The 14,237-nt window shown below is 38.9% G+C and overlaps 1 protein-coding gene across 4 annotated transcripts in view; it reads right to left on the bottom strand.

Moving 5' to 3' along the window:
- The window catches only part of LOC149805131 (CLK4-associating serine/arginine rich protein-like), a 126,464-nt gene that overhangs the window by 57,743 nt on the left and 54,484 nt on the right, over window positions 1-14,237 (bottom strand). For all 4 annotated transcript variants that reach the window (XM_089947719.1, XM_089947727.1, XM_089947735.1 and 1 more), the window contains exons 11-12: window positions 2,354-2,395; window positions 1,609-1,851 (exon numbers count right to left, since the gene is read on the bottom strand). In XM_089947719.1, the coding sequence (XP_089803845.1) occupies window positions 1,609-1,851; window positions 2,354-2,395 (285 nt within the window). The remainder of the gene's footprint in view (window positions 1-1,608; window positions 1,852-2,353; window positions 2,396-14,237) is intronic.

The following is a 14,237-nucleotide window of genomic DNA, read 5'->3' as shown; positions in this document are numbered from 1 at the left end:
AATAAGTGCACATCTGATGTAAGGTCAAGCTATACACTCTATAACCCAAATTATGCTATTTATCATACAGCAAACGAAAGGGAATTAAAACGAAACTTAAGATAACAGGTCTTTTTTAAATAGACAGGATTACCAGAGAGTCAAATCTGGGAACTTCTTGTTCTTTAAAAATCAAACCCAATGCAAATTACAAATTTGTAGAGCAGAACCAATGGAGTTGAAATGGGTACCCCTATGACATCATATGCATGTGCCAATGTCAATGTGTCACATGGTAAAATGGTACTAGAACACTAAAATAAAAGGCAACCTTTTCAACAATACTACAAAAGGGACTACAAAAGAAATGCATGTGTCACCCACCATAATACTGTCTGATGGTAGTTATGGATAAAAATAATGTGTTGTGATGTGATTTAGATTTTTTAACATATCTTTAACAATTTTCCAGTCATATCGCTACGATGTCTGCAGTGTGACAGTTTAAAGTGATGTCTGGCAGTGGGACATCATGCCACAGACATGTAGCATGATGTCCCACCCAGTCACATTATCCTGACACCAGGCCAACCAGTCCTAACACTAACCTCTTAATGCTTAGTGCCTAGTGAGGCAGCTGTTAGTACCATTTTTAGAAGCCTTTGGTATGACTTGGCCAAGGTTTGAACCTACGACCTCCTGCATCCGGGGCAGATGCTCTAACCACTAGGCCACCGGAGTGGTGATAAAAATAATATAAAGTACTAAACTGGTTTATAAATAAACTCAACATAATTGTTCAGCAGTTTTACTTTGTTTTCTTTAACAGGGGCTATGTTTGACAGTGGATTGGTATCATTGGCACAGATGTGAAGCCCTTCATACAAGGCTGATCTCGGTCAAATTTGGTCAAAATTGTTCTAATGGCTTTTTTTTGAGAATTTTACAAGTGTAAATTGTTCAGAGATGTGCAATATATGCAAAGACATTCCATAAGCTCACCTTGCCTTATGGCCAGTGGGCTAAGAACTCCTTTCCCATAACCTTCAAATGTACTCTTGGATCATAAATGGCCCACTGTGTCTGAACGCTGACCAATATGTAAAATCTAACAAGACAGATGGTCTGACATACAGTGGATAAGGGAGAGACTTCAAGGCTATACCATGTGTGGAAAGGACATTATATCTGAACTCAAAAGATATCTTGCTTAAACTCAATATCCAGTGTGATACAAGTACGCCATACTTATGAAAAATATTCACATCTTGCAAAAAATTCTGCATGAGGTAATCAATAATAACTGCCATTAGAAAACAAACTGAGGGATTACTCTAACTATATTGGTCTCCTCACCCCTAAAAATCTGTATATTTTTTAAGCTCTTCCAAAGTTCTTGATGTCTTTCTAACCATTTTTTTGACAGAATTTCTTTTCTTCAAAACTGCTTGAAGTTCTATGCAACAAAACTGCATAATCTACAAGATGCACTTTAATGTGTCTATTTTGTTCTTTATAAATCTGTCAACAAGCCCAAGTCACAGCACTAATTTTCATGTTTTGTGTTAACAAGCTGCATTGCATCCGACTCTCCCCGGCCTAATGTATAAATTAATGTCAGAAACCGACCATGATCGTCTTGACTTTGACTCAGAATTTGACTCAGATCTCTGCTGGTGCTTTGGAGGTGGTCCCACAGCTACGACTGGTGGGAGTGATGGCCCTTGAATCACTCTGCCCTCCTCCTCACTGTCATGGTCACCAAAACTTGTGATGTACAACACTTGAGCCTTCCTCTGCTTTGAACGGGACCTTGAGTTTGATCGTGATCTGGGATGTGAGTGAGATCGAGATCGTGATCTTGAACCTGACCTAGATGAGAAAATAAAAAATGAAAACCAAAATGAAAAGAATTAAAAGCAGATAAAAGGATTAAAATTGTTTAAGCATTTACATAGGTTAAAAATTTGATATGCATGATCCAATTTAGTCATGATTTGTTAATATTCTATGTAGTAGAAACAGACTGAAAATGAAGCTTACGCAATTTTTGTGCACCTTGCCTTAAAATCTATGCAATCTAATTCTCTCAAATGTCCAATTCTGCAGTGCATATAAAAGGTGTAGAGAACATTCTAAAACATGACAGTTCCCTTAACTAAAACATGCATCACTGGTAATGAATTCCATAAATAAAGGTTATAGGCATAATGCATACATTCAAACTGGCAAAATGCTGAGATGTGGTACAAACTCTCCTTATTTTAATTTTATTATTGATAATTTACCAATGTTTTTCAAACTATGCTAATATAATTGCCTCCAGATCTTTTCTTAACACAATTTTACATATTAATATTCTTAATATTCTCACCTTCTGTAAGGTTCATACTTTGGACTATCTCTGGCAGCATAGCTGAAAATCAAATTTTATCATTAATAAATTATAGATAATCACATCAAATTCAAAACAAGATGGTATATGACATTTAGTTTTAGAAAGTTAAAATGAACTGATATTAATTTTAGAAACTTAAAATGAACTGATATTAATACAGCAATATTTACCTGATCACATTACATTAGGAAAACCTCTTTCTCCCTCACTCTTTACACACACACACACAATGGGAAACAACTCTTACAAGTTAACTCCCCTATCTACCTGCCGGTGGCTACTGGTATATCCAGCTTCTCTCTCTCTCTCACACACACACACACACACACACACACATACACACACACACACAAACACAATGGGAAACAACTCTTCCAAGTTTACTCCCCTCTCTACTTGCTGGTGGGTACTGGTATATCCAGTTTAAAAGTTTTTTTTACTTAGCTACACCTTAAAGGATGCTCATGTTGCATGGAAGTGGTGGGGGGGGGTATCTGTAATGTGATCTGGTAAGTATTATAGGAGAAATATTTACTAATAGATTTGCTTTCTCCAGCCAATACATTACTTGATCACATTACATCTGGAGAAAAGTAAGGAGGGGGAAATGCTAAGCAACCTATCTCTGTGTCATCCAGAAGGAGCATGCTTTCTCTACTAATGGATGAAATTCTCCAAATGTTAGTTTAGCAGCGGAAGACTTTAGCTATACACATGAGGAGATCACTTTGAGATTTTGCACTTAATTGGTCTAACCTTTAATATGTATTTTTTTCAGTCAAATCCAGCAAAAGTGGCCAATAGCACCTGGTTACAAGGTTGTGCCGTTATAAACAGGGGTGTTTAATGTCTGTACAGTTACCACTGGCCTGATGCAGTTCAGTTTTGTCCTCAGTGAGGCCAGTTTTATCCTCAGTGAGGCCAGGTCCATCTGATAAAGGCTGGAGAAAGTGGTCTGGACATGCCATCCTACTGTCTCCACTGTCTTGAACAGAGACATGTTTGAATGCCAGGCTCTTGGAAAATGCGCATATTTCATGAACTGAGATTTTCATGAGGCATGCTTATTCTTAAGATAGGTCAGTGTAGGTCGATTGTATAACTACCTTCAACCAAGTAGCTAGCACGTCATGCTATATCTTGTTTTCTATACTTGAGGCAGAAGAAGCCTGGTCTGTCCATTGTGGATATTCTCCAATGCCTTAGATAATATTTGAGAATACACAAGGGATCTTGGAGCTTTGCCTCTCTAGATGTCTTGAACAAGAATAGTTACTTGTTGCTTGCCTATTGATGGCAACCTGTTCTTAGCAGTGAAACCTGGCTGTAACATTATGACACCTGATTCATTGAGATGGAACTGCATTTAGTTTGGGTCCATGGAGGTGGCATGAGGCACACTGAATATGTATGCTAAGGCAATGAGGATTGCTTTCAGTTCATGGAGTTTGATGTGACGAGCCATCTCTCAAAATGTCTACTTGGCATTCAGTGCTGTAAAGTCCGGTAGCATGTGCACTCCCCAACCTGACAGACTGGCATCTGCAAAATTCATGATTTCTGCCTGTGGATTTTTGAGGAGTATTCCTATCTTGCCACTGGAGAATGAAGTTCATGGGTTGATAAGATAATATTCTAATCTAGATGGCCCATGAACAATCACCAATGGGGTAGAAGATCCATTTGTAAATGGCACAAATAAAGATGGCAAAGGGATAACAAATCTGCTGCTGCATTAAACAGGTCAAGGAGCTGAAGAAACTCCCCAGCAGGGATAAACATTTTGAAATTCTCTCCGATACATAAATGATGCTTTCAATGCATTTGGGATGCAGTCATATGAGAATGAGGTGTGTGAGAAACTCCATACTGAGATGGATAAAATGTTGAGAGGGAATAAGGTCTGACTTCTTGAGGTTAATTATCCACCCAAGACTGCACATGAGGGCAAGAAGGTTGTTCATATCTTGGCCCAAAACCGAATCTAACCAGTGTGTTTGAAGGATGTCATCCAGATAAGCTGTCATCATTGTGGAGATAACAGTTGAATGTTTTTGTGGAAGCCCATGGGCTTAGGTTTAGGCCAAAAGGAAGAAAATAGAATTTATATGCTTTGACCTGATTGGCAAAGCAACGATATTTGTGCACTGTCATATGAATAGGATTGTAAAAATATACACTGATAGGTCTAAACTGATCGTGTAATTGTCTTGTCACGTGGAAAGATTAACACACTTTGCCATCTCCATCTTGAACTTTGGAACCAAAATGAATTGGTTGAGCCTGCTGAGGTCAATCACTTGTCTTAATTTGTTGCTGGACTTTGTCACCAGAAATGGTCTAGATTAGGAGCCTTGAGCATACAGCTCCTGTATATCTTCACCGCCAACTTTGAATAAATATTTATTTACTTCTATAGTATATACATCTTCATGGGATCACCTGGGGTTTCTGTCATGAATAGGGGCAGTGAATATGGAGAAAGCATGACAGATGAGATTTGGAGGCCCTCCAACACGACTTGGATCACCCAATCACTATGCAGAATGAGGTCAATCTAGGCTAATTGGTGGCAGATGACTTGGAGGGAAAATGTTTTCTATCTGATGCTGATAAGGAGGGGTGTGTGACAGACTAAAATTGCCTCAGCACATCTATTCTGTTGTCTTTGGGAATTGCGTCTATTTAATTTCAGCTGACAATTGTACTTTCTTTGGAATGGTACCAGAGCAGAATGTCAGAATTAGAGAGCTTGTGCTGACACATGAAGTGGCAACCCTTGTGCTGCCTGTTTTCTGACCTCAATTGTAAACGTGAACAGAAGGTGAAAGCCAAATGGGCCATTGCAGGGTGGGACTTTAAAGAGGAGTGCAGAAGTGCATCTTTTCTAAGTCCATGTTGCAGGAGGCCATCACAATGTTAGCCAAGATGTAAGCAGCCACATTCCCAACCTTGAAGGCTCACTGAAACCCAGGCATGATCATTTTGAACCTTTTCAGCAAAAGCAAAAAAATCACCAAGGATGCCAAGTCTAGAAATGTGAAAGTTGATACAAAGTGAGGCAGTAACGCCAAAAGCAGAAAATCCTTGTCAACATTAGGTATTTCCAAACAATATGCATCAGGGTGCATCTTACATCAGTGATTCAACGTCACAACTGAGTCATGGAAAAGAAGATTTTAGCATTAATAGGATTGCAATTGCAAAGTTTTTCCTAGACACCCTGTCATTTCGGCAACTTTTGCTGACTGAGGCAATGTTCTAAATGATGGCCTACCATTGTCATCTTCTACATTCACAAAGACTTTGACCTTGTTGGTAGGAATTTTGTTAGGTGTAGGCGGATATTTGGATAGATGCAGGATATGACAGTTTTCTTCTATAGTTGCCTTAAAGCTTAATTCTGTTAATTCCATTGTTGTATCAGATGATTCGTGCATTTCTATCACATCCCTTTGTCTAGCTGTTGACTGTCCACTTCTTGTACACCTGGGTCCATAGGTAGATCATTCCATGTGGCAATGATGATGTCTTATCGTCGACATGCATAGTTTTTTTCCATAGGATATGCCATCAAAAGTATACTAGAATAATGCTGCAGAAGCCATTCTGGATCAGCCAGTGAGTTCTATGAATAAAGCAAGTTCACTATGAAGTGGCATATTAGTGTTTGGTGTGGCTAATTGGTTTTGCTGTCAGTGTATTCAGCATAAAATATAATAGCTGTTGGAATATATGGCTGGCTGACTGACTTGCAGTCCGAGATAAGCGACTCATGACCAATGTAATCATACATAGCATGTTCATACCAAGGGATTGGTTAGTCAACAGTTGCAACAGCATACGGCAGATTATAAATACCTTTATGGTCATTACATGTCAAATTGCTGCATGTTTGGTCAGGATGGATTTAAATAAGAGTCTAATAATTCACCCTCATGTCCAGCAAGAATGTTGTCATGCATGGATGGAGCAAGGGGTATTGTATATTGATGCCTCATGGGTGGAGACTGGTACACCATTGTACCCTCATGGCAGTGTAATATTCAGCTTAAGATTGCCTCATGGGCAGAGCTAAAGGCTCATCCCCAAAGGGATCATGAAAATATTCTTCCTCTTCCATCATTGACAGCATCCCTCATGAGACTGATGAGATTCTGAAGTGGGATATAGGCTCAGCACCTCATGCTGACAAAAAAATAGATATTACTCTTTTTTTCCAGCCACTGAGCTGTTTTCTAAGGACGCTAGAGCAAGTATTCTCTGTTGATACCACACACACCTTACAAGTCTATAATGATGAGCAATGAGATAAATCACATGTGTACCTCATTTACTACATAAGCTGAATCTCATGTTAGGATGTAACTGTAGGGAGGCTGGGAGGGTATTTTGGTATTATACTTGGATAAGTATTATTGGATTCTTCTTCAAACATGTTACTTGATCAGAATACCTTTGGAGAATAGGTAAAAGGTGGAGGGAATTACAAATCCTTACCCAAAGGAGATCCACTCTGGTTTCCTAAGGTATGTCAGGGCAGCTGCTAGATAGAAAACCCGGCTGGAGTACTGACGCAATATGCTATGACGTGGCTTTAGGAAAAGGTAAAATTTTGCCTCCTATAAATCCAACAAATGTTATATTGCCTAGTCCTTAAAATGCTGATGAACAGCCTAGGAAGATTACCTGTTGAACTTTGGCAACAGGTCCCACCACATCAAATTAAAACTCTGTGGATGAAAGATACGCAAGGTTGAAGACAGAGAAAGTTGACTCTGACCGCCATTCCTTGAGTGGTATAATGTCAGCTAGGGTACAATTTTGTTCAAACACAATGCTTGTAGTGACTGCCTTCATTTTACATGCCAAAAAGTGCAAGTTAATTTGACTTTGGGTTAATTCTCTGTATGCAGAATGGATAACTCATCTTATCCAGGCTGATAAAGCCTCTTGTGAGATACTGTTTTCTCTCTCTTTCTGAGATATGAAACAAGATATCTCCTGCTTTGCACTGGCTTGGATCTTTTCAGATACCACTTCAAAGCTCTCACTAGGTGCTGTCGACGATCTTGGGCTCAAAAGTCCAGGCTAGCATGACGTTTCACCCCCTGTCCATAAGCAGTAGCTTGTTCTTCGCAATGTTGCTGTTGTGGGGTTTAATGCCATTTTTCAACAAACGATAGGCTACGCATGGCGGCCAGTGTTAATGGTGGAGGAAGAACCCGAGAAAACCCTGGGAAGAACCACCGACCCATGAGAAGCTACTGGCAAGCTTTCTCACATACCCACATTGGCTGAATCCTAGACTCGAACCCACGCAGACAGAGGTGAGATGGCAGTGATCCGTAATGGAGAGCGCTTTAGACCAATCAGCCACTCTCTTGGCAATGAATGCAAAGGCTAACATGAGTGACACTGACCAATCCTGTCGGGACTATAAGTAGCTTGGGTCAACCATCAATGTATGTATTTCACTGATTCTGCCTGTTGTAGCCAATATGATTAAGAAGCATGTCTTAAATGAGATATTAACCAATTAAGTGCTTGAGAGCAGTTCGAATGGTGCCTTAATCAGTCAGGCATTCCACTTTCGGCAGAGAGACAGTGCCACTGGTATTTTAAAATAAAAACTCAACACAAGATTGGAGAGGTCATTGTTTTATTCTCTCTCCATGATGATGATTTTGGAATGGGAGACTTTCATCATAAATGGAGCAAACTGTTTCTCTTCAAAAAGCTAATTTAGGAAGTTAGCATTTTGGTTCATTGATGCCTTATGCAGAGAAATGACTTCACACTCAATCCATCATGAAAAAGTTCTACACATCCTCTCATAAGCTTTCAAAGTGGAGGTCCTTTTCAGTACAACAATTCTGTCCATAACTTGTAGTAACAACTGTTTTTTCCTGATAGCCTGTTTAATATACTCCAAATGTACAAGTTCAATATTCTGGATTCCAATGAAATGTCTACCATCATGGTTGTTTGAGCAAATGAAGAAAGATTTCTTCTTTGCGGTTTCTACTGCCAGATCTTTCAAATAATGAATCCATGATTTTACCCACTCAAACAGAGCAATCAGGATGATGTGACACTCCAATTGTCTTGATTTTGTAGCACCTTGGAATCAGGGTGTTGAATATATGTCCAAGTTGTTCCAATCTATGTAAGGAGTGTTATTTGCTCAGGACTGGTGAGACAAAAGTTAGGAGTTTTTGCATTCCACCTTGTCACAAATAAATCTACCATTAATTGAATAAAGTGGGTATAAATGTTACTGAGAAAAAAAGGGATGAAGCAACCATTCTGCTTGTAATGATTCTTTTGGGTCAGTGAGTCACTACTACATGTAGTCTGCACAGAATATGACTCAATGTAAGAAAATCCAAATCAAGAATGCAGAGGTCTGGGAATCTGGTTACTGATTGATTTCTGATATAACACTCCATAATGAAGCAGTCAGCTTGAAAAAGAATGCTTTTTCCATGTAGATTTACATGCGACAAATGAAAATGTTTTCAGCATGGCTTATTTTCTCTAGGATATTGATATGCAATAGACAATTCGAATAATGGAAGATGTGTACCCCAGCATGCTAGGCTCGCATCCATACAAACCTTACATCTTGGAGGTTGCATGGGAACACCCAATATAAGCTAACTGAAGTTCTCTTATTTTCCGAAATGGGATTGCGCATTCATGAAGACTGGTACTGTTTTCTACAGGCTAAGAGGCTATGATTTAGCCTCCACTGGGGCAACAATATCATTTGTGGCGGCCTCAAATAAGTGCCATTGGAAAAAGAGGTTTGCTGCCATAATGAGTAAACTAGACATCGAGTAAACTAGACATCAAGCAAACTGGACACATTGTGGCACTTTAATGGGTAGACTGATACCTATGAGAGCCAGTGCTCTGATATCACAACAGCATATTAGATGTTGATCGATATAAGTGGGCTATGGTACTGACCTTGTACCATCTGATGTATTACAATGCTATGTCTTAAACTAAGTTTTAGAAAAAAAGCAAAGCCATCAAGTTTAGTAAAATTCAACATACAATTTAATTCTCAAAGTTATAAAATGAAAATGTATGTGGAACTTACAGTATTGTGATTTCCACTTACAGCATTGTGAATTAAATCCCAAATAGTAATAAATGTTCTATCACAAGAACAAATTAAGTGTTTTGAATAATATCACTGGTCAACAGTGAAATCATTACTGACTTGAAAAGGCCCTAATCTGTAGTATTTTGGTGTGCCGAACACGAATATAACCGTGAAAAATTTGTATTGGCTCTCGTTTTGAAGATATTCATATACCTCATTTTCTATGTTTCACTGTGTAAATTTCTCCAGTAGGACTGCAGCAACATCCGGAATAATGATGTAACATTGCATAATACCATCATGCTCACATCATCCACAGTTGATTGCATCATTTTCTGATGCAATGCAATACTAATGCCATGCGGCTGCTGAAGTAAGTTGACGTCAGCAGTGTACTATACATGTGTAGGCCTATTATACTAATGCCAGGCGGCTGCTGAAGCTGACGTAAGCAGTGTACTATATAAAGCCCAATCAGATAGGTTCAGCATTTAAAATATTTTAGACGTTGTGCGAGACAGTTCAAGCTACTGTTACATAAAACTTATTATTTTATCCATTTACGTACAATAAAGAACAGTAATGCCTCGAAAGTGTGTTAATACCGCGGACAATTTTTGCTATATTTGTGGGGAAGTGACATTTGCCAACCAGAAGAAAAGTATCAATTCTCAAGTGAAGAAGGCATATCATCTTTACTTCGGATGCAAGGTTGGTGACCAAGACAAGCCTTGGGCTCCGCATATATGCTGTGCTACATGTACAACACAGCTTTCACAGTGGTTGAATTGCAAAAGGTCATCAATGCCGTTTGCAGTCCCAATGGTGTGGAGAGAGCCAAGCAACCACCTAAATGACTGTTACTTCTGCTTGGTTCCTCCTCTTTCCGGCGGAATAACGAAGCGAAAGAAGTCGAGAATAGTCTACCCAAACATTCCGTCTGCATTGAGACCAGTTCCACATGGTGAGGGACTTCCTATTCCAGAACCTCCAGCAGAATATTCTCTTGATTCATCTGACGAAGACAAAGGTGAGTCGACCTGTTCTTCTCCTGGTCCATCAGCATGCAGTGATCCAGATTTTCACTGTGGTGCATCATCAACCCCACACAGAATAACACAGGAAGAACTAAATGACCTGATTCATGATTTGGACTTATCAAAGAACAAGGCAGAATTGCTAGGATCAAGACTCCAACAATGGAATCTTCTAGAAGAAGATGTCACAATTACTGCATATCGAAAGCGCCACCAGCAATTGGAGCCTTTCTTCAGAAAGGAAAGTAATCTGATATTCTGTTCTGATATTGAGGGCTTCATGAATGCTTTAAAAATCACTCATGACCCACAAGAATGGAGACTATTTGTGGACTCTTCGAAACTGAGTCTCAAGGCTGTGCTTTTGCACAATGGAAACATTCTGCCATCTATTCCAGTAGCGTATGCTGTCCACATGAAAGAGACATACGATAACTTAAGGCAGCTACTGAATTCCATTGAGTATAATAAGTACAGCTGGCACCTCTGTGGTGATTTGAAGGTAGTTGCCCTTTTAATGGGACTGCAGCAAGGATATACAAAATACATGTGTTTCTTATGCGAGTGGGATAGCCGAGCAAGGGAAATGCACTACATGAGGAAGGAATGGACTCACAGGCAGAATGTAGCCATTGGAGAGAAGAATATCCAACACCCAGCTCTGGTTGAGGCTCAGAAAATCTTGCTACCACCCCTTCACATCAAACTAGGTTTGATGAAGAACTTCGTGAAAGCCATTGACCGGACTTTGCCAGCATTCCGATACCTGCATGAAATATTCCCTCGACTCAGCGAAGCAAAGATTAAAGAGGGAGTTTTTGTGGGTCCTCAGAACAACTTGCTGGAAGGTGACGCGAAACAAGCATGGAATGCTTTTCGCCTAGTTTCTACAAACTTCCTCGGAAATGTTAGGGCAGAAAACTATAAGGAACTAGTAGAAGACATGTTGATGAAGTATAAGAAACTTGGCTGCAATATGTCTCTAAAGATTCACTTCCTTCATTCCCATTTGGATTTCTTTCCTAGCAACTGTGGTATTGTTAGTGATGAACACGGCGAACGTTTTCATCAAGATATCGCAACAATGGAACAAAGATACCAGGGAAAATGGTCCACTACAATGCTGGCTGACTACTGCTGGACACTCCTCAGAGATGCTCCCGAACAGCTGTACAAGAGACAGGCGAAGAAATCTAAGATGTAGTCAATGACTTGATTTTTTATAGGTAGGCTATTACAGTTGACCTTTTACTATTGGAATGCATTTCGTTATGTAAACATTAATTTCTTGCAGATTACAAAAAAACTAGAGCCAATTTTGCAATTTGACTGTCATATTCGTGTTCAGCACATAAAAATTGATAAGAATTGACTAATTTTATTTCAGTAACATGACTTTTGTAAAAATTTGTTGTCCAGTGTATCCTTTGGTGTTCTGAATTAATTCCAATCTAGAATGTGTTGATGTATCAAGTCTTGAATGTGCCAATACACCACTGCTTTTGATGGATCACAATGATACAATCCAGAATGTCTTTGAGTCCTCATTAATCCACAAATAGTTTTTTTAAAATCCAAACATCAGTGAGCACTTTGAACTTCCAGTGAATAATATGAGTAAATTCCTCTCAACTTATGACTGAGCACAACTGAAAATGATAACACCATAGACTGCTCTTAATATAGGAATGAACAATCATCTTGATCTGAACATTATATACATCCCCACTTGACTTTGGGAAAAAACCCAATCATCTTACTTGATAATTTACTCCTAAACAGAAAGCAAGTTGCTTCTAGAAACTTCTGAAGTCAGTCACAGATAGATCTTGAACTCAAACCCAAGTAAACATATAACTTAACAAGATAAAAATAATGCATGCACTAAACTCTGTCTTCAATCATGGACAAAAGTCAAGCAAACCATACAAACTAAATATACATAACAGACAGCCTCGTGTGTTCTGATTCCAATCAAGGTGGAACAGAGACATTTTATCATCCATAACATTATCAACTGTGGGACTATAATGGGTATATTGATCCCTATGACTGCCAGTATACTGATAATGGGATGGCATACAAAATACTGATCAATGTAAGCAGGCACATCCTTCAGCATCATGGGCAAGACTGGCTTCAGTACCGATCTTGTATCTCATCTAGATGGCAGAGTCATCTTAGGATGGGACAGGGTTTGTCATGTTCCTTTTGCAGGAATGGGTTATGGGAAATATGATTCACAGGATGGTCCCATCCTGCACCAAGCAAGACAGTATCTGATGTGCTTATTGATGAGAGCTTCCACATTCTCATACCTGCAATGTCTCTATCTACTACTGGGATTTCTTTAAGAAACACTAATATGTGTGCTATAGAACAAGTCAGCCACTTGACCAGACTATGATAACTGAGTGCCAGTTAGTCTATCTTAATTAGCATGTCAACGAATGCTGGAAGTGGACCAACCTATCAACTGTGGAAAAGGATAACAAAACTCTGGTGGAAGCAAGTTATAGATGCCCAGAAAGCAGAGTTTTCTCTTGTCTACCAAAGACAATGAAGCTTGTAAGTGAACTTTGCTGTCTCTAGACAAAATGCGGTCAAGCAAAACACTCTTGTACAATCTGAAGGCTGTCTTCAGTGGCAGCCAACCACACAGCAATCTGTCATTATTGGGATATGGTAACTTCCAGACAAATGCTAAGCAAGTCCTCCCTAAAAGTGGCATGTGAATGAGTTGATTCCATATCACATGGGTACCAGGGCACTTAAATGGGCATCAAATTGACAAAACAGGCAAAAGTATTAACTGAAGTAAAAACAAACCCAAGAAGTGTGAGCAGACTCTTTCCAATCCCAGCTGGAAAATCCTAATGACAAAGCAATTTTAAATAAAACACCATCAAGAAAAAATAATTAAATAATTATAAAGCTATGGAAGTGCCCCTTACATGAGACAAACTAAGCATAATACATGAAAGGGGAGAATAAATATACATTCACAAATAAACGAAATATCTGATGAGGAGGTTTCATGTTTCGGCATTGATAGGAGCAGATACCTACCTCAGTGCCTCAATGAAGTACAATTAAAAAGTATACCACACATTATGAGATGAGTGTGGTACTGCAGAGATCAGTGACAACAAATACTTGGATAAGCTCAAATGGGAGCGAATATTTTCATGAATGAAAATAAGAACTGAGGCACAATTTTTACAAACTGCAGTTGCAAAAGACATTGTAGAAAATATGAGGACTTTGGCAAATGTAGTAGGAACTTTGGCAGAAGAAAGGGTCTCTGTTATGTTCTGGATGCTTTCCAGATCTCTCTATGGAAATTCATCAGTGGAGGATGAATTCTCATAATAATGATGACAGTAATTCCATGCCAGAATAACCAGCTATGCAATACCAACAATTAACAAATTACTGATACTGAAGTCAAGCATCTTCATTAGACCAAAAATATCATTATATCCTATTATTTTTAGTTTCCTGCAGTGAACTGGCAGACCAGATTGTATCAATTTCTTTCTTAAGTTGTTCTATTTATTTTTTCATTATTTTGCTAGTCCTATGGATTAGCTACAAGCAAATATTCCACTATTCTGGGCTATATGGCCAACAATTATTTGTGATATTGGTAATGCCAAGGGATGGGGTAAATGTAGGAAAATACCTTTCAATAACATTTAAAAAT

The sequence above is a fragment of the Sinohyriopsis cumingii genome, chromosome 2 (assembly GCF_028554795.1).
Source record: "Sinohyriopsis cumingii isolate HCF-2022 chromosome 2, ASM2855479v2, whole genome shotgun sequence".
Classification (NCBI taxonomy): domain Eukaryota; kingdom Metazoa; phylum Mollusca; class Bivalvia; order Unionida; family Unionidae; genus Sinohyriopsis; species Sinohyriopsis cumingii.
The sequence above is the reverse complement of the archived record's forward strand: the minus strand, read 5'-3'. Positions and strand labels throughout refer to the sequence as shown.